A 20,784-nucleotide genomic window follows, 5' to 3' on the forward strand; every position below is an offset into this window, starting at 1 on the left:
TGTTTAATATGTCCAGACAACATATAAAGCGTTAGACTAATTCTAGGCTTACCCAAACCTACAAATTTCCTCTTTACAGAGCTGAGTACTTGGAGCTCAAAATGCACACAAAGCTAAATAAATCAGACGAGGGACTCCTCCCTCTGCCCTCCCTACTCTATATGAAACTTCAGTCACAAAGAAGAAGCTACTGATGTGTTTGGGTTGGTGTGTGTTTAGAAAACCCAAAACATCATCATAAACTGCCATGATTTCACGCTGTACTAATGTTAAATAAAACATATTACATATTTTATATAATAAAAAAGTTCAAATTTCAAAAACTAAAAAAGAAATGCAGAATAAAACTCACCGAAAATCATTAGTTTTCCTTTTATCCATAGAACAATAATGTAAACCCTGGCAGCAACCTTGGGCCAAACCTCACAATAATAGCTCCTATCAGGGTATTTATGCATTATCCCTGGCTTTGTATAGCCACATATTACACTTATAGCTTTATTACTACTACATGTGATTATTATCCATTCTTTTTTATTCTCTTTATTTAAAATCCACGTTAATTCATTAATCAATCATTCATGTATTGGTTTTTAAGATTACATATCTTTATGCATAAAGAGGTTACATTTCCGTGATTTCATAGTAAATCTTCAGCACAATCAAATAAAAATTGGATCATGTTTTGAATTAGATGCAAAATGTTTGCACATAAGTAAATCCAGTGCAAAGTTTCCTTTTGTAATTTTGGTTAAAGAAACAAAGTTTAAGAAAGATCAAAAGTAGGAAACTCATTTTTTATAAATTGACAATATTTTATAAAGTTTGATAAAGTGAAATATCCTGACTGCATAACCAGGGTATTCACTGCGGTACTTTGGTGAACATTTTAGTGATGCTGTCATAGCTTTTTAAATTCAATACGTTTTTATCAAAGAATGATATGAGGAAAAGGGAAGAAGGATTGTTACACTTATAGCATAAACAGAGTAACAGACAACATAATTGGTAGAGCAGGTCACAGAAAGTATTACAAGGCATTACATTGCAATGTACTCATTGATAAGGGAAACAAACAGAAAGCTTTTTTGTTTTTAGTTTAGATATATTGATGCAAACAGCCAAAGACATTTAATTAAATATGAAAATAATCATTTATATTCTCTTGACTATATGATGTCACTTTCATCAATTGCTATAAATTTAGGCTAGTTAGAAAACTTTCCAACTTAAACTGTTTAAGCCTTCCAGGTAAAATCTGTCAGCCTTGTTCATCCCTCTATAGAATTGCTTGGCGAGGAGCTGCCACACAGTCTCACAGACTGGTCAGAAAGTGCATGGGGGTCTATATACCCTCCAAGGTTTTTGGGTGGCTTAGGGCTAAGTTTATTTGAGTGTTTGTTTCTTAAATACATTTGCCAAAGTTCTGGAATAGATCTGGAATGCATTGTTTACATTTTAAGTTGAAATGTAAAGTGTGTTCTTGCATTTGATGCTGCTTTCCCCATACATTACTACTCTAAACAATTACAAAGAAATGCAGTGTCATTACATTGTAAAACATTCTGACTGTCCTTGCACATGAGTCTAATGTAAGTTGTTTCCCTTAAAAGCTTGTTTTGTTTGTCTAACTTCTCACTCATGTAGTCTATACAGTATTATCCTAAACATTTTCCTATCATTGGAACAATGACATCTAACCTCACTGCTAACTTTTTTCATTGGTATACGCAGTAATTCATTTATTGACAAGCAATGAAGCTGGAATCACATTTGTTGTCATTAGGGGATTTATATCAACATCAAATATTCCTTTTTTTTTTTTTTTTTTAAACTGCAAGTGATAAAGCTGGTGAAAGAAGCAGTGTCATCCTAATGAATTTTCTTCATTGACCTAGAGGCCTCCTAACTGTTGGCTCACAGGAATTCCAGCAAAAATCTACATAGGAGTATGCATTTCATAAGCCTGACAACTATCCAAATAAAACTGTATGGACTTGAGTATGGATATGCTGTGAAGCACGTCGAGAATATGAAGACATCTGTCTCTTATATGTTGATATATATAAGTGTATGAGGAGCCATTTAATTGTGATGAGCAACTGGCAAATCTAAAAAAAAATGTATTATTGGTATCTGTGGTCATATGTTGATGAACACAGATACCACTCCCACTCCCCTCCCTGTTGGTGTCCCCCAAGGGTCAGTCCTTGGACCGGTTGCTTTTCTCTGTACGTCTCCTCTCTAGGTAGTCTCATTTCCTGCTTTGGTTTACTGGACCAACTGTATGCTGATGACACACTAATCTATCTGTCCACCCCGACTTGTTTCCCTCAGTCCTGGATAAGGTTTCATCCATCTCATCATGATTTGGCTGACAGATTTCTGAAGTTCAGCCTGGATAGAACCAAATTCATCATCTTCCCCCTCACATTTCAAATCTCCCCCTGAAATATTCCTAACTGTAAACAACACTGGTATTCGTCCATCCCCTCAGGCACATTGTCGAAGCATCACCTTTGACTCTGCCCTCTCATTTACCCCCCATATTCAGAACATTTCCAGGTCCTGTCACTTTCACATACGCAACATCTTCAAAATCCGCCCTTACCTGTCCCCAGAGACCACCGAACTTCTTACATACACATGTACACGCTCTTATCATCTCTCGTCTGGACTACTCTCGTCTGGAGGATTATCATCCTCCTCTCTGGTATTCCACTAACCCGACTCTCTCTTCTACAATCTATTATGAATGCTGCAGTCAGACTCATCCATCCTTCCCACCGCTCCTCTTCTGCGGCACAGTTCTTGTCCCAGTTACCTTTCTAACCTGATAGAAAAATACTCCCCTAGCCCGCTCTCTTCACTACAACTTACTAATGTCTTCCTCACTCATAGCCTCATCACACCCATGGCTCCAAGACTTTTCTAGAGCTGCCCCGACTTCTCTTCCTGTTCAGCTGGTTTCTTACTTTCTGCTCATTCAAAAGAGCCCTTAAAACCTATTTTTACAAACTTGCCTACCTGTCTTCTTCTCTGTCACTACTTCCCACCACTACATATTTCCCCTCCTATTGTGTGTTACTTCCACCTCCTAGATTGTAAGCTTTTCGGGGCAGGGTCCTCTCCTCCTCCTGTGTCACTTTCTGTATCTGTCTGTCATTTGCACCCCCTATTTAATGTACAGCGTGGCGTAATATGTTGGTCCTATAAGAATTCTGTTTAATGTTTACATTGGGACATGTCCTTTTATTCTTTTCCTGGTCACTAAGGATTACTGCAACACTTCAGCTCTCTTAAGCGATTTCTGACACATAAGTCTGAGCTTCTACAGACCGCTACATAGAAAAGAGTTTTTATAAAGCTACCTGCTAACAGGTTTTGCTGGAGATCTTTCTTTAAATACTTCAACTTTGTGCTTACTACCACTACCTCAAAGCGTGCCTAAACTCAGAATTTTCACTTTACATAAAAGGGTAGACAACCCCTTTATGTAAGTTAAAAATTCTGTGCAGCACCGTCCCCCTAATTTCCCAGTGAGATCGGCAAGTTTTTTTTCCAATCTACGTCACCCAATCTCGCAAGAGGATGGCCTCACCTAGCACGCTGACCAGAAGATGGATGCTGGGACAACGCGGGACCTGATGGAAGAACCTTTTGGAAGGCACCTCTTGCTGGGAAGAGGCAGGGGAATGCAGGAAAGTTGTAGGCTAAAAACACAAACACATTGAAAATCCCAATTTTCTTGGGATTTAGAAAGGTGTTGCACAAATCAACATAATATGGGATTTGGGTGAGAAACAGCAGACTAATCCTACAAAGACTCCAATCTTGCACCAAGAACAGCTGCAGTCATTGGGCGGGACTTATTGAGGCTTTCTGAAAGACTGGAGAAGATAGACTATCATGGAGGAACCAAGGTGATCCAGCAAACCTAGAGTGGATGTCTTAAAAGCATTTGCTATTTTTTGTAATCCTGGACCAGATCCATTCCAAATTTGCTATATTACCCAGGTTTTCTCAAGAGAGTCCATCTTCTCTAGTCTTGAAGAGCTTTAATAAATCAAGCCCAATGACAGAGTTTGAATTCTTACCTATGGTTTCACTTTTATTCCTCAAATGAAAAGAAAAGGTGGAACTGCACTACAAGAAACCTGTAATTTCACTGAAAAACAATCAAGTTATGCACACACAGACTTAGCAACTTTTGCCACATAAGGAAATGACAATTTATTGAGCAGCAGCACAAATAGATTTTCTGACCATTTAGATAGATGTACATTGTACTACATTTTCACTGTTTTCTATGGAACAATGAAGATATAAATGCATGTATTTACCTATATTCCAACATGCAACATCTGACTATGCACAAGTCCATGAAAGAACACATAATGAAACGTTTGAGATGTTTAAAGTGCTTATTTCAAAAATCCAGTTTTAAATAAAAGCATTCAGATTGGCCCATATGAAGTAATAGACTGTTGCTGCTTAGACAGTTCAACACAGAGGTGAAGCCAAATGGCATATAAGGAAAACCAGCAACTATAACCTCAAAGAATGGGTCTGGTGAGATTTATCAGCTAGGAAATCATCATCTGGTCTTTGTTCTTTGTTGATAGCACAGATAGAAGCCAGAGGCACAGTTCATCACATCAGGTAGCTTGTCTGCCATATACTAAATCATATACATACATGTTGGATGAAGAGAACAGATCTTCCAAGTGTCTGATCAATTGTAAAAACCCTCGCATTGGCTAGCTCAGGATACAAATGTATTTCTAATAAGAATAATATTACATAATAAAGTTTTACATGTAACAACATTAGTAACAGCATTTAATTGTTGTAATGATACATAAATACTATATAAATAAAATAGGAGGATGCTTCAGGAATGCTTAAAGAGCAACTTCACTTTTAAATATGATTTTTGGCTATTGGTGTGTCTGCTATGACCAGTTTTCTAGAAGTAATGGTTCTCTATGGAATGTTCACATAGATATGGCTTTACATCATTCACATAGCTTTCTCCTGGCAAAAAGCATATTTTTAAACAACCCAGTGGAATTGTCAACACCCACAGTATACCTGCAGTAAAACAATATAGGTAATAAATATAATTTACAAAACTGAAAATTGTTTTGCTAAAAATTATAAGTATAAAATGATAAGAAAAAATATAAAAATGAAATTTGCCTTTAAGTTAAAATTCTATTATCTATTTTATCTATTTATTACATAACCCTAGCAGGCTCAGGCAAAGCTATAATTGTCCAATTTCACTCTTATTGACTGTATGATGCCTTCTTCAAATGTTGCTTGAATAAAAACATTTTACATGTATACATTGTTCATAGGAATGTGGTGCCATTGCTGGCAATGAGTGCTCACATGCACCAGATATTAGCGTAATATGGTCATTTATATGTGCAAATATGCAAATAAGGTGTGTGTTTTCACACGATACCCAAATATTGAACATGAAGATATACACAATTGCATTATTGTACCAAACATTGTCAAAATTATCAAACTTGCTGGTAGGTGGCAGTGTTGGTTTTGTATAACATCATCACCTCAATCATATGATTTTGTATTCACATAAAAAATTAGGAGTAAATATTATTGCTGAATATAAAAAAGTTTGTGCTTAAAATAAACATGTCACTACTGCTTTTCTAGAAACATCCTTTAAACATCTAATAGCAGGCACTAGTTTGACATTTAGCATGAGCCAGGATTTTTGGATTTTCGGGGACACAAAGGTGACTGCCTTTATCAGGAAAATTATAAAAATGTATATAATACTATATTAGAAATGGTGACAAGGTAACCTGTACTTAGAGAAATAAATGGGCTGCCACTGCTGACTTAACTTTAAAGGTTCATGTTTCTGACTGCAAAACCTAAATCCACTGTGCTATAACAAGCAAGTAACAGGGAAACCAGAACAATGTCAAATTACAGAGAACTCAAACCTTTGGAATCCATCTCTAAAGTATGTTTTTTTCTGTATTTTTTGCAAAATACTTTTTCCAGGTGGCACAGGGATGCCATGTACATTTTTCTGGAAGGAAGATATTCCTACTCACATTTTCTCTTGTTTTTAGATAGGCAGTTTATATTCCCTCTTGATAACCATTTCTATGACAAAACTGAAAGTCCCCTCTAAATATTTAGTGATCATCTTTTTTAAATGACGGACAGCTGTAAAGCAGATGTTACAAGTGCAACACAAAAAGGAGACACAACGCTATGCCTGTTGCTTTATGTATATGACTGTCAAGAGAGGATCTGCCCCTTTTTCTAAGGTAATAGACTTTTAATCTGCACTTGGATTAAAAACTAATTAAGCCATTTGATACATCTCACAGATCTTTTTTTTAACATGAAACTGTACATCTATATTAAAACTTACAATATATAAATTAAATACATATTTATATAAAAACAATAGGAGAAGAATGTTGTAGGTTGAACAAGGCATCAAACAAGCAACATAGACACACGCTCATATCATGTTCATGTCTTCTGTTCATCTTGGCTAACTCCAAGGAAAGTTTAAAGTATGAGAAGTGACTGTCCCTTCTATAGGAAGTAAATTTCAGCCATTCTTGATAATACAAGGCAGCTACGTTCAATGAATGCAGAATTAGGACAGCCAATGTTTCTCAAACATGGTGAAATAAAATTTCAAGTCATAGGAGTAAAGGGTAAAACTACATTTGATCAACAAAATGCACGCTGCCCCGGTTAGAAGTCCTCCTCAAGGAAGTCCTCTGTGCATCTCCATTCCTGGTGGGTGGTCTATCTGCAATCTCTCCCAGATGCATTTCTTCATTATGAGGCAAAAAAGTAACTCCATTTCGTTCTTTGACAACATTACCTTTAATGATAAAAGTTATAGTATGTTTGTAAAATGACCAAACTTTAGGTGTCTCTTAGAACCAAAAAATAATGTAACAATAGATACAGTAATTAGGATACACTTATTGATATAAAGAATGCCTTTCATTTGCTCAATGGACTACAAAACAGTCCATAAAAAATACAATGTTGAGGAAATGGGACTGGTCACAATGCTGTGCCAAGACATAGGTTAATATAGGCTAACCACACCACAAGTTAGGAATACTTATTTACAAATGTGACAGTTCGTTTCAGTCCAATGAAATTTTGAAATGACATTGTCAAAAATAAGTGGCATTCTGAAAACAATGGCCATGTGTAAGTATCGTGTAGTGTAAAACTACTCATACAAGTTAGTGTAAAAAGAAGAAAGGAAGATTGTTTAACTAGCTTATATTTTTCTTTAATATTGATATGCTCTAAGAACATATTGCATGACATTTCCAATTTTATTTCTGTGGATGATGTTGGCAAACAAACAGCAATACATCCCACGTGGACAAACTCAGTGCTGGCATAACTGAGGGTAACTGATGTCACCTTCTCTACATCTGCCCAGTCTGTAAATGTTTTTCTACACATTAATAGGCAGATACAGTTCATGTAATTGGTATTGCCTGAGAAGGACAGAAGTGGAAGCCTAATGTGAAAGGCTGGAGGAAAGTAATTGCCCGCCAGATGCTTTTATAGAAAACCCACATAACAGCCTTTCCTTTTGTTTTCACTCCCATCATCCCCCAACTGTTTTTCTTAAACAAACACACCTTATTTCTTAAACAGACATGGTGGGAGGTAATGCTACAGAAAGTGTCACCCTAATAAAAAAAAAGCACTCCTGTAATTTATCATAGTAATGAAGAGTGATTTCAAATCATTTCACAGTCCAGAGGCAGTGTGTATTTTATGTCCTCCATTAATCAGTATCCCTCTTGCTTTCCTGTACAATATTATCTCATATTTGTAAATGTAAGGTGAAAACACACCACTAATAACAGCATAAATGTACAGTATGCACTAATAACAGCATAAATGTACAGTATGCACTAATAACAGCATAAATATACAGTATGACTTACCATTGCCATTGGGGTGCATTGAGTACTCATTGGATACTAGCAAAGTTGTGGAATTGGAGTTACTTGTTGACTGAATTGAGTTGCTGGAACTGCTGGATACTCCTTGTTTGGAAGTTTGTTTCTTTAATTTATTTGTTGCTGTTTTACTCCAATCTAAATGCAATACAATGTTTAAGTTATGTAAGAAAATAAAAAAAAATAAAAAATATGTTTGTTACTGCTACCTGGAACAAAAATCTGAAAAAGTGAGCACAACTAGCATAAGGAGAAGGCTGCAATAATAACAACATTTATTTATTATTATTATATTATATTTAGTTATCTTTTGCACTTCTGCCTCAAGTGAATCTGTATGATAAGTTTTAACAATCTGCATTACTTCCCTTACTTCCAATTCTGTCCAACACTTATTACGTGGTAAGATTGAAAATCCACGTAATGGCCCTGATTTATTAAAGCTCTTCAAGGCTGAAGAGGATATACTTTCATCGGTGAAGCTCGGTGATCCAGTAAACCTGGCTTGGATCCGGTCCTGGATTCAAAACATTTGCTAGCAAAGATCTTTGAAAAAAGTTGATTCCAGGTTTGCTGAATCACCCAGCTTCACTGATAAAAGTGTATCTTCTTCAGCCTTGGAGAGCTTTAATAAATCAGGGCCAATGGGTACATAAAAAGCAATAAAAATAAGCAGTTTAACATTTTTTACTCTATAAAAAAGTTTGTGCTATTGTGTCACAAATGGATATATTTGTGCCCACTTTCTGTCCTGTCTACAGCAATAAAAACCTGACATGGACACTAATCAGTTTCCACTGTATATAAAAATAAAAAAAAATGTGTTTAGCTTTATGTATTTCAATAGAATTCTTACCAGAATTTTCAGCCAGTCGGAACTTTCCACAACAAAGATACCGTCTCCATTGTTTGCGGACATTTTCCTTTGCCACACAGTAAAAGAAGAATATGAAGAAACCTAAAAGAGATGTTTTGTAATAATTATTATATAAGGAAAACTGAGTTTCTAGGGACTACAGACTTAACCTATGGCTTCATGATTATTGATAATGCAGAGTAATAATTGTACTTTTAGAATTTAAAATAATAAAAACAAGTGTGGGTATGAGCTCCAGAAATGTACAAAATAAGACAAATGCGTGCATTTAATCATTCCTACTCGATTTACCAACATTTTTGGTGTATCTATTGAAAAGGCTAACTGAAGGATTGCTATATACAGAGAATAAACTGTCTAACTCAAGTACTTGGTTTGACCCTTAAAGCTGTTTTAGAATAAAATATGTGTTCCCTTTTGGAAAATTCAATCCTACTCTTTCCTCTCTATACCTTGTTTCTCCTCCTCATTCCTCACTATTCATTGTCCCTCCTCCTCTTTCCTCTCTATCGCTTGTCTCTCCTCTTTCCTCTCCATCCCTTGTCTCTCCTCCTCTTTCCTCTCTATTGCTTGTCTATCCCTTGTCTCTCCTCCTCTTTCCTCTCTATCCCCTGTCTAACGCTGTTACCTTCTTGACTTTACAGTGTAGAGGTTTATGAATCACAAGACTAGATAGACAGATTTTCACACCCAAGTGTTTGTAAAGCATATAGTTGTTATAATTGGTTTGCAATTGGATTACCAATTTTTATAGTGCCTATATAGTTCTTAGAGAAAATATTTATATTATCTCACTGGGATGGTGTTACATTGTTGTTTTAATTGGTTTGTTAAGCATATTATTATTTCAATTTTGTATTAGGCAGAATGACCCCAGAAAAGTTTTAACACTAGAACACACTAAGCTGCTGTAGAACGAACCTTGTAAAGAGTTGAAGATGGTAAACAAGTACTGGATGACAGTTTTTCCTGGACCAAAAGAGAAGAAGCCGAGTCCCCACGTAATGCCCAGAAGAAAGGTGATGCCAGCCACACTGCGAACATCCTGCAGAAAGGTTTTTCTTTGGTAGCCTAGCTGCTTCTGTTTTTTGATGCGGCAAAGTTGTATAAGAACTACCACAAACATGCTGACATTTAGCAGGAATATTGCGCAAAAGTACCCAACCACAGTGATCCAGTATATAATGTCTTTCATCCAGCAGCTGCAATAATAGGAAACATGCCATTGGTACTGGTGACACATGATATACCTAATACCTAAGACATAATTATTAGCTATATTTACATCATGTAGTAACAGCATTACCTCTATACAGCATGTAACATACTATTACCAGACCCAATGGTGAAATAATGGGCCCGATTTATTAAAGCTCTTGAAGGCTAAAAAAGATACACTTAAATCAGTTAACCTAAGTGATCCAGAAAACCTGGAATGTATCTGGTCCAGGATTCAAAACATTTGCTAACAAATAGCAAATTACTTTTAGGAAATCCATTCCAGGTTTGATGGATTACCCAGGTTCACCAATGAAAGTGAATCTTTCCAGCCTTGAAAAGCTTTAATAAATCAGGCCCAACAAATCTATCAGCCAATCAGCCACATCACAAATCATAGATTCCTGCATTTTAACCAGTGGTATATGTCTAGTATATTTAACACACATATTTATAGAAACAATTGCAAGAATGTGGTTTGTGGTAATGTTTGTGGTAATTTACTCAAACTGGCATAACTAGCAAAAGCAAATATTTAAATTAAACAGATTTTTCATACTTACAAATAATCTGCTGACCCATTAGGATATGGCTGACTAATTTGAAGCTCATATAAATCTTTGTTAACAGCAAGGATTATTGCCACCACTACAGCAGGAGCTCCTGGTGCAAACACAAAATTGGAACAAACCATTATTTGTAAAAATATTATGCTTACATATTTTATCCATATACAATTTTGTGTATTTGGGTTTGTGTTGGTGGGAGAAAAGTTTAAAAAAATGTCCTAACCTGAAAAAAACTTTTTTGTAGTTGCATGTACTGATAAAACTACTGCAGAAAACAGGCAGGAGTAATGTAAAAACAGTACTGGCCTATAAGGGGTGTACTGGTGTGTGAACTGAAAATGTTATTATCTGGGGATTCATTTCTGCACATAAATAAGTGTAGTAAAGTGGCCTCCAACACTGTACACATATTACCAGAACTTTTTTACACATATTTGGCAGCATGTTGAAAGTTTGGCAGCAAATGTTGAAGGTTTAAAGGTTTAAATTTTGCAATCCCTAAAACACTTTGCAAAATACTGTCTTAAAACCATGCCATGGAGTACAGCCAGTACTTGTATCTTAGTATGTGATAAATGCAGGTAAAGGTCTGCTGTAGTAAAGTAAATAGTTTACTTGGACAACAATCCCAAAATAATTTATGCTGTTTCCAGTCCATGGGAATACATTTCCAATGACTAGAAGTCAATGCTTGGCTGCCAATTACCAGTTCAGTGTTTCAGTGGGCTGCATTCCACCTTGTACCAGTATTAACCACAGATATAATGACCTTGATTATATATAATGTATCACTTTCACATCACTTTTTAAGGTAGGTCAAACATACAAACAAAAATACATACCCCAACCAATTATGCAGAATTTCAATATATATTTCCGTACATAAGTGTTAAAGACTTTCACCAGAGACAAATACATGTGGAAAGCTTCCAGACCCATCCAAGTGATGGAAACCAGGAGAAAGTAATGTAGAAATGCAGCTACAGAGATGCAGAGGCCAGGAATTTCACTGTATAGTGCAATCCAGGGGTCCATCAAGAATGTCAGATTTAGGCCAATAAGAGCAGCACACAGTTGAATGAGGATTTTAGATGGGTAATCCCTACGTATTTTCCTTAAAACAAATTATAAACAGAGTTAATTCAATTTTTGCAGCCACAATAAACAATATAGGTACATAGCTAATACAAAGTGCCTGTTTTCAATAGGATGGATAAGAGTTTGGTAATCAGATAGAATTTTATTGCTTTGTCCCTCCTAATGAACTCACTTCCTATGTGGAAAGAAAGGGTAAATCTCTCCAAATTATACACAGATAAAAGCTCATTGTCAATGTTAAATTTTGTGTTGATCTGTTACTTACTCAAAGGCGATATAAGTTACAAGAGTCACAGAGAGAAATATGGCAGAAAGACCACAGCCAATGTATGTGATGAAAGTCAGAATCAGTTTATCCTCTGGGTTTATATTGTAGTTAGGTGTCATATCCTAAAAAAATAAGCATACATCAAAGTAAGGGTATGAAAAACAAGCAAGCACTGCAACACATTCAGGAACAAGTGGCAGATTTGGAAACAATATAATTCATCCAATATGAAGCAGAAAACTAAGAAGGCAACAGAAACAGAGTCTTTCTGTCTTGAGGCTGAGTAATAGGAGCTAGAGGGCCTTAATCAAGGTAAAAAACTCACTGGTTGTATAAAAGAAACTGAGGAACAATAGATAAAAAAATCCTTACCAAAAGTATAGCAAAGCTGGTTAGATGATTACATTTACAAACTGTCTGGTTGTTATTATTATTCTGTGTTGTACTGTCCACTGTACAGCCCTCTGATGACCAGCCACCATTTCCACCTGTAAATATAAATATATTAATGCAAACACCTTGACAGATCCTATTTTTGTCTATAACGAAGCACTGTTCAACAAATAAAAACCATGAAATTGTGTGTTTTGGTTTTGCTGAGCTGATGACATTTCTTTGCTTCCTACCTCACCTAAATGTAGCTATATCCACATGTTGGGTTCGGACCCCGACCTAAAAATCAGACTACCGAGATGTACTATAAATAATAGTACACCAATATTCAACTCAGATTTTCCAAACAACTGGCGCTTCATAAGATATTTTTTTATTGCAAGGTAATGTGCAAGACAGGACAGCTTGAATAAGTTCTGGTAAAGTGGCCAGGCTGTCAGTACTTTCTGGTGTCATGCCCAATAATACCTTTTGATGAGTTAAGCAATGATAACTGACTATTATTATTAATATTATTATTGTTATACTTATTATAACTAATATTATTTATTTGCCCAAAACTGTATTATAACAAAACCAACCATAACCACCCTGACCATGTGAAGCAGTTTTCTGAATCCGAAAAAATATGACAACTTACTGTTTTTGGTGAAGTCCCAGAACACACATTTTAGTGTAACCTGTGAAAACAAGAATATAAGTATGGGAAAACAAATAGGGGGATACAAAGTAACTTTTTTATGTATTATTTACTTTAACACATTATTTGAAATGCCTTACAATGGCTCATACTTACTGAATTATTATGTGACAAAGTTTTCAGTGTCACAGTAACATTTTGCTGTAAATTAGTAACTGTTAGTTTTGCAACACTTGCTGATATCACATCACTAACCAAGTACTGGCTTCCAGTAAGGGATGAGTCCTGGTGAAAATAAAACACAACCATGTGTAAGACATTTTGTTCGTCCACAGATAGTCAATTATGAAATCTATCTGTCAATGTACTCTGAAAAATAACATAGGTTTAAATAAATGATCTTTTTGATAGCCCAACATATCCATATTTAGCCAGAAGACTTTCAGAGAATGTAATACAATAAATAACATTTTAATATTCATTTAAATTAATATGGGAATATCACAGCAAGTTGAACTAGATTAGAACATACTTTTTTGAGGTGACAATGGTTAATTGGTTAAGGTGGACTCTGTGATCTCATTTAAAAGGTAGACATTAGAGAAATTAAAGTTTTTCATTCACCTATTAAATTATTCAGAAAACCATACATATTTTCCTAAAGATAAATATGTTTTCCAGAAAGCCCCTCTGTTTTCCAGAAAGTAATGTCCCAACTTGTATATACAAACCCTGTAGCTCAAAAACATTTGACTACTGGAACCAGTGCGACTTCAGTGCTGGACTAAAGTCATGGGTGCAGAATATTTAAAGGCATTATAATACAAATATTACTTTGACTGATCACAGCCATTGACAAATATTTGGACATATCAGTATTATTTGAGGACAGAACTTCCAGATCAGCAGTCCGAGCCTGCACGAGCAACTCTGAAATTTGTCAATATGTCTGTTGCAGGATATACATTTGCCAATTTGTAAGCAGTTTAGTAAGCTTTCTTTTAGTTTGCAATCTACAGCCCACTTTTTTTCAATTATTTCCAAATTTTAAACGACCAGTAGATCAAATGCAGGGTGAAAATTGATAAAAATTGTCTTTCCACTATCATGGCTTTTTTTATTTTCAAAAGATTATCCTATTCTCTTTCTCTGCCACTAATAAAGTTATATAAATGTGTAGACCTCTGAAATCTCTAAAAACTATAAGGAGACAATAAAGAACAGGCACAGGCCCTGCTATTACAGTGTTTATCAAACAGCTGCATATTGAAACTTGCTTCTAATTACCAACAGGATTACATGCAACACAACCCTATTTTCTTTTGTTCAAAGGATATTAAATTAGGTAGAAGTGAACACCTTTGAACATCCCATACAATGTCTATGCAATCCTAAATATCAGAAGCAAATGGAAATCATTAATCTTACCGTAAAAAATGATGTTTTTGCATAGTAATTAAACTGAACTCTAGAAGCTATATCTTTATCAGAAGATGACAAGTTATTAAGTAAGGATGCTGGAAGAAGAACAGACCCGGCACTGTTTTTTGATGGCTGAGAATCCAAAGTAACCTTTGGAATAAAAGTGAGAATGTAAGTGTTACTGTAATTCATATACATTAAAATGTTATCATATTCTGGACTTTTCACTGAACCTAAAGTTTTACTATTATTATAAAACAAATGGATCAACATTTTAGCTCACTAAAAAAGAGTCAGACATGACAACATGTAAAATGTGTGGCATCATAGAAATACCCTGACCGATCTTATTTTCTTGTATTTATATTATGCAGCTTTTTACAAAGTCCATTGTCATATCACTAACTGTGGCTGCAAGGGGCTCACAATCTAACGTCCCTACCCTAGTCATATGTCATTATCATGGTCTAAGGTTGGGTCAGATTTTTGTCGTTGGAAACAATCTTTCACGATCACGTCCTACGACAAAAGACCAAAAGATGATTGAACGAGCACTGTGTGTACTTTCTGTTCTATAGAGAGGGGAGGGGGAAGAACAAGCGAGTGGCACTCTGCTGTGCTCTCCTAACTTCACTTCCATTGCGGTCATTCATCTTACACCAGGATAGATCCATGAACAACATCAGACAGCCGCTCATCTTGGACATGAATTATCTGACGTGTGTACGTAGCCTAAAGGCAATTCTGAAGGGAAGCTAATAAACCTAGATGCATGTTCTGGAGGAACCATGCAAACACAGGGAGAACACACAAACTCCTTAAAGATAGAGTTCTGGCTGAGATTCAAACCTGTGACATACCACTCCAAAGGTTAGAGTGCTAGCCACTAAGTAAACTGTGCTGCCAATTACCATTACCATACCTTATGAGCTAATAATATATGTCTGTAGTAAGACTGTGTAATTTTAAAAGAAAGTTAGGTTGTCTTAAGGAAGGTACATGAACTGCTATTGCCGAGCCCTACATCACCTGGATGTAATGCTGAACTAATTGTTTTAATACTGTTCAAGTCACTGACCCAAAAAACACATATGTGTTCGAGGCATAGTAGTCAGATAACTTATAATTAGAAAAAAAAAATTACAGTTTCATATTTTGATGGGTCTGGGTAACCTTGTAGACTGATATAATCATGTGCTAAAATTACAGTTTATAAAAGAATAAACATGAATAATAATTTCAGGTTCATTGTGCAAGGTGATATTAATTATGCCACTTGAACATATCTTACCTTTAAATCAGAAGATGATTCAACACCAAATGAGGTTTCAGTGAAATGGCTGGCATTGACTTTATTTACTGCTAGAGCCAAGTATTGAGAGGTCAGATTTACTGACTGCCCGGGGAAGTTCAACTTTAAGCCAAGTTTATCCACTATTTTAATTAACCTATTAGAGATAGAAAATATAACCAAAAGTAAATAAAATTAAAAATATAATCAAATTTCTAAAGGGGAAATTGTAACATAGCAATGCATTATCTTCCCATGATAGTCTATCTTCTCCAGTCTTGGAGAGCTTTAATAAATCAGACCTATTGCTGGTGAGTATTTACAGGGCTCATTAAAATCAGCATATCTGAGATTCCAGCTCCTCTTTTCCTAATGAGGAAGTAATATTTCTATCAATGGCAGCAAGGTATCATAGAGACCCAGCTGGGGGATTGGGGCAAGCATAACCAATAATTACTTTACCACCAATAATGACCACTTTACAAGTTTTTTTGTGCCTTTTTAGTTCGAGTTCTAGTGTCTTTCTGCATGATAAAGATTGACTTCTCACAAATTTCTGCCATCTTACAAATGCATTTTTGAGCATAAGTTATTGTTATATGTTATTATGTCAATGTATCCAATTCAAAGAAAACAACAGAAAACATCATGCAGGGACAACCAATGTCCTTCTACATAATGCAATCAATTGTTTTATGGATGTAAACACAAAAACTTAGTTATAAGATGTAAAATGTTGATGTACAGGCTATAATGACTAACTGCCTCAGTGTTTTTCCAAAACTGCCCTTCATTTTCCATTTGTGTTGCTGAAAAATGCATCCGTGCTCATAGGTGAATGTGAAGGCAACGTGCATATGTAGGGTCCCCAAAAAACAGCTCTGAAACTAACTGTAAGAAGCTCGAATAAATACCTTGTGGATTGACTTGCAGAAAGATTCTGAGATGTACTTAAAATGTTGTTCAACTTTCCCATTATTTTTTTGGACTCCAGAACAGATACTTCTCCTTCTAATGTCTTCTCCATATCTGATATATCTTTGTCTACAACAGACAAGTTTAGATTAAGCCAGGAAATTTGTTAAGCATATAAACACAGTAGTTATAAAAGTAATGATACTGGTGCAAAAACAAGTACTCTGAATATATACCAGGCCTTTACTAGAAATAGGAATACTACACGATAGGCCTCTTTCAGGCCATTCTTTTTTTATTTCTATAAATGTATTTTTATTAAACAAATATAAAACATTGAACAAAATAAGAACAACGTTAACGGGAAGCAGTACAATGTCAGAATAATACAAGGGCAACCTCATCACATTCTTTTGAGGTAGTTCAGGAAACCAATCAGGTGTTGACAATATAATTTACAATCATATATCTGGAGAGAGAAAGCATATTTCCATTATGTCAAGAAGATGGGAGTTCTTTTCCATCCTGCCTGAGGCTTGTATGATGAGAGGAGATGAGATGATCACAAGCTGTTCCTAGAGCACAAGTTTGTTGTTGCTAAGCATAATACTTAACCAAAACTGCTCATTAGACTATTAGATCAACAATTCTCAGACTAGAACCAAGATCTACCTATATTTATTTTCTAATGGGCCTCAAGTTATATGAAGGCATGTGATGTTTCCAAATAAACAAGGACATGTGCACTGAGGAAAGGAAACATGAGAATGGAAGGTATAGAAAGAGAGAATGAGGGACAATTGGGTCTGGAATTTAGTTGAGATGTGGGCATCCTATTTACGATTGTTCTGCCCTTTAAAAAGCTAGGCTGTCTATATCAGGCATCCAGTGTGCAGGGATGAGAAATTATCAGGCCTTTCTATGTCATGGTGGAATACCGAAAAACAAACTTATAGTACAAGAAAAAAAAAGAATATTGCTGTTGACTTATACACACATACATACAAACAGTGTGTATCTGATTTAACCTCCTGGGCGTTTTACTGATGCCTGGATTTCTGTACCAAAAGCAGTACACTGTTTTGCATTACATTTTTTTTTTAAATTGTAGACCTGTAACTTACAGAAATATGTCCAAACAAGGGTCTAGTAGATATCCTGAATATAACAAAGTTTGAAACACACAATCATGTAAAAAAAAAATACCTTTAATAATAAAATTAAATAAAAAACACAAAAATCAGCTTAAACAAGAATGCATAAATAAATAAAAAATACTGAAAATGCAATAATTCGGTATACTGTATAGTAATATATTTTTCTAAAACACCTCCCTAGTGTGGTAAATTTTAAAACCAACGTCAAGTCCAACGTCACATACCTATAGACAAAACCACATAAATATATTTTGTATTATTTTGTATTGGATTGGATACAGGACTTTGTATTGAATCCAATACAAAATATTTGAATTTCCCGCTACGACCCCCGTTGACGGGCGTATGCACTGACATCATCAGGAATCGTCGACGGACGCGTACACGAACGCCAAGTGTATTAATTCTTTCAGTACTTCCCAAAAAGCGTTACATTTTTTGCATGGAAATTTATTTTACATTGTAGGCTATAATTCTTAGGCATAACTCATAAACTCATTCTTAGGCATAAATATTAATAAACTTTAAAAAAATTTTTTATAAAACATTATAAAATAAAATACTGTATTATGTAATGTAACTGTACAGTAGCCTATATAATATATATATAATACAATTATTTATATATTATATAAAGATTTCTTTGTATTGGACTCAATACAGCTTTTTTGTATTGAATTCAATACAAAGTGATTTGAATTTCCCGCCCCGCCTCCCGCTCGAACCGACGCTTGCAGCGACGTCACCAGGGAACCCCGGAGATCGTCACTGCACACGCCAGGTGAAGACTGAAGACAGAAGACGTCTCCGGGGAAGAGTTGCGGGGATAAGGTAAGTGTTTTTTTTCAGTTGTAATCCGATTGTCATACAATGTTGTATGACAATCAGATTGCACTGTAACACGTGTTGCTATTTTTAGCTACCCTGAACCTGGTTCGGGGTAAACGATTGTAGCAAGTTTTCTTACTCCGAACCAGGCTCGGGGTAACCGTCCAGGTGGTTAATAAAGCTCTCCAAGACTGGTGAAGATAGAGTTTTATTAACAACCTGGGTGAACCAGAAATTCTGGAATGGTTTGAAACTATTGGCAATGGATAGCAATTTTTTTTGTAAGAAATCCATTCGAGTTTTGTTGAATAACTCACTTTCTCCCACGATAGTCCATATTCACAAGTGTATATTTTTAAATCAGGCCCAGTATGTGTATTAAGCTATAAAAATCAGGTAAAGCTCTAAGAAAGTTACCCATATATCTTGAAACAAGATTTTCAGAGCCTCTTTTAAACAAAGCATGACCAGAAAGTCATGCTTTGAAAAGTCATTTCAAAATGTCTGTAAAACAATGGCCAACTTTACAAATTGTTTACAGAGTGCTCTTGTTTTACTTGGTTAAAATACTTTCTTCTCAATAGCACTGTGTTGCAGTTTTGATAGGAATAGTTTATAACAGCTTTTTAATTCATTCTACTTATCTGTCTAATGGTTAAAGTAACCAAGAAGTCAATCAGTTACAATGTGAAACAGACACACTAGTACTGTTGGTTCTTTTTAAACTTGTTTGTGTTTTTAGCAAAACTTTGGAAAATGGAAACACTTACCTATGTCAAGAGATTGATTTGTGGAGCTGGCTGAATTGGTCATTTCAGAAAAGGTTGTATCAAGCGTAGTGAAATCAGCCCCTTTGTGAGGAGTATTAGAGTGACTACTGAAAGAAGTTGTAGGCGCACTGATAACTGTTGTGCTCGATGTTCTGTTGAATGCTGTAGTAGATCCACTGTTACCAGTTGTTTTAGAGCTGCCGTTGCTGATAATCAAAGTAGTATCACTGTTAACTGTTGTATTTGAATCAGCAGAGGTTACTGAAACAGATCCAGAAGGCCATAGTGTGGTGTTGGCTATATTTTTAGTAGTTGAAATGGGCTGACTGTTAACAGTTGTTACTGTAATATTATTAGAGTTTGTACCAGATCCATCGGTAATGGTTTTTTTACTGGTGGAAATAAAGCTGTTAGAGTAATCTATGTTTTGAGATCCTTTGGTGGTCCCAGTGCTACTTCCCGTACATGGTACCGTTTCACTGTTAAAGCTGAGGAAAGATAGATTGTAAACTTTAGATATACAAAGAAGCTTTTTTAATCAAACATTACCAAGTTTAATTACATCAGTCCCCTGTAATAAATCTCTTTCTCAGGGTTTTTCTAAATGAGTGGTTCATAGTCTTTTGAAGTTTGGAAGTCAAATCATGGGGATATAACACTGGAACAATTATGTCTCAATAAAAGTAATCTATAGGATATAAGAGTAATATAAATTGTACCTTAAATCTATGTTTTGATTATATGAAAATAATAGCAAAAATATTCCTAGTTCTACTTGTGACTTTATTTTTATACATTTATTTGTATACATTTTTATACAAATAAATGTAAAATCCTTAATTTTTCTTTCAGTTGTTTTGTTTCATAACTTTACTTATGAAAACATATTATTTTTTTAGTAGAACTGGTACCTAATCGGGCTGATGGCAATAATTAAACATTCTAGGGCAGAAAGTATAGGAACATACGAGGCAAATCACTGGGGTTCTGTAATTCTTAAAAATATATACAAAGAATATTTTTATATATATATATATATATATATATATATATTGATATAATTATTACTCTGATATCCTCTATATAAAGTATAGATGTACATGTGAGAAACTGGAGATGCTAATAATGTTTGTTGAGTCACCCTTAGAATGCAGAATTGATGGGATAGGGGGTGCAGATGCTGGATTTTATACCCCCGACTCTTTATGTTTAGAGAAGCACAGGTACCTTACTATAGTAGCTATTGTTAACCACCTGAGCGTTACACTGATTTCTAGATTTCTGTTCCAAAAGCGTCACAGGTTTTCATGAAATTTTTTTTTTAAATTGTAG

General features: G+C 35.2%; 1 protein-coding gene across 1 annotated transcript in view; it reads right to left on the reverse strand.

Annotated features, from left to right (window-relative positions):
- Positions 1–4,200: 4,200 nt before the first annotated feature.
- ADGRG2 (adhesion G protein-coupled receptor G2) overlaps positions 4,201–20,784 on the reverse strand; it is a 79,523-nt gene continuing 62,939 nt past the window's right edge. Inside the window, exons 24-37 of the mRNA XM_072415171.1 lie at positions 19,453–19,940; positions 16,697–16,826; positions 15,783–15,939; positions 14,498–14,641; positions 13,226–13,354; positions 13,070–13,109; positions 12,409–12,524; positions 12,034–12,158; positions 11,513–11,784; positions 10,665–10,764; positions 9,805–10,085; positions 8,863–8,964; positions 7,992–8,144; positions 4,201–6,892 (exon numbers count right to left, since the gene is read on the reverse strand). Coding sequence (XP_072271272.1) covers positions 6,726–6,892; positions 7,992–8,144; positions 8,863–8,964; positions 9,805–10,085; positions 10,665–10,764; positions 11,513–11,784; positions 12,034–12,158; positions 12,409–12,524; positions 13,070–13,109; positions 13,226–13,354; positions 14,498–14,641; positions 15,783–15,939; positions 16,697–16,826; positions 19,453–19,940 — 2,404 coding nt within the window. The 3' untranslated portion in view covers positions 4,201–6,725. The remainder of the gene's footprint in view (positions 6,893–7,991; positions 8,145–8,862; positions 8,965–9,804; positions 10,086–10,664; positions 10,765–11,512; positions 11,785–12,033; positions 12,159–12,408; positions 12,525–13,069; positions 13,110–13,225; positions 13,355–14,497; positions 14,642–15,782; positions 15,940–16,696; positions 16,827–19,452; positions 19,941–20,784) is intronic.

Source organism: Pyxicephalus adspersus, chromosome 1 (genome assembly GCF_032062135.1).
Source record: "Pyxicephalus adspersus chromosome 1, UCB_Pads_2.0, whole genome shotgun sequence".
NCBI lineage: Eukaryota > Metazoa > Chordata > Amphibia > Anura > Pyxicephalidae > Pyxicephalus > Pyxicephalus adspersus.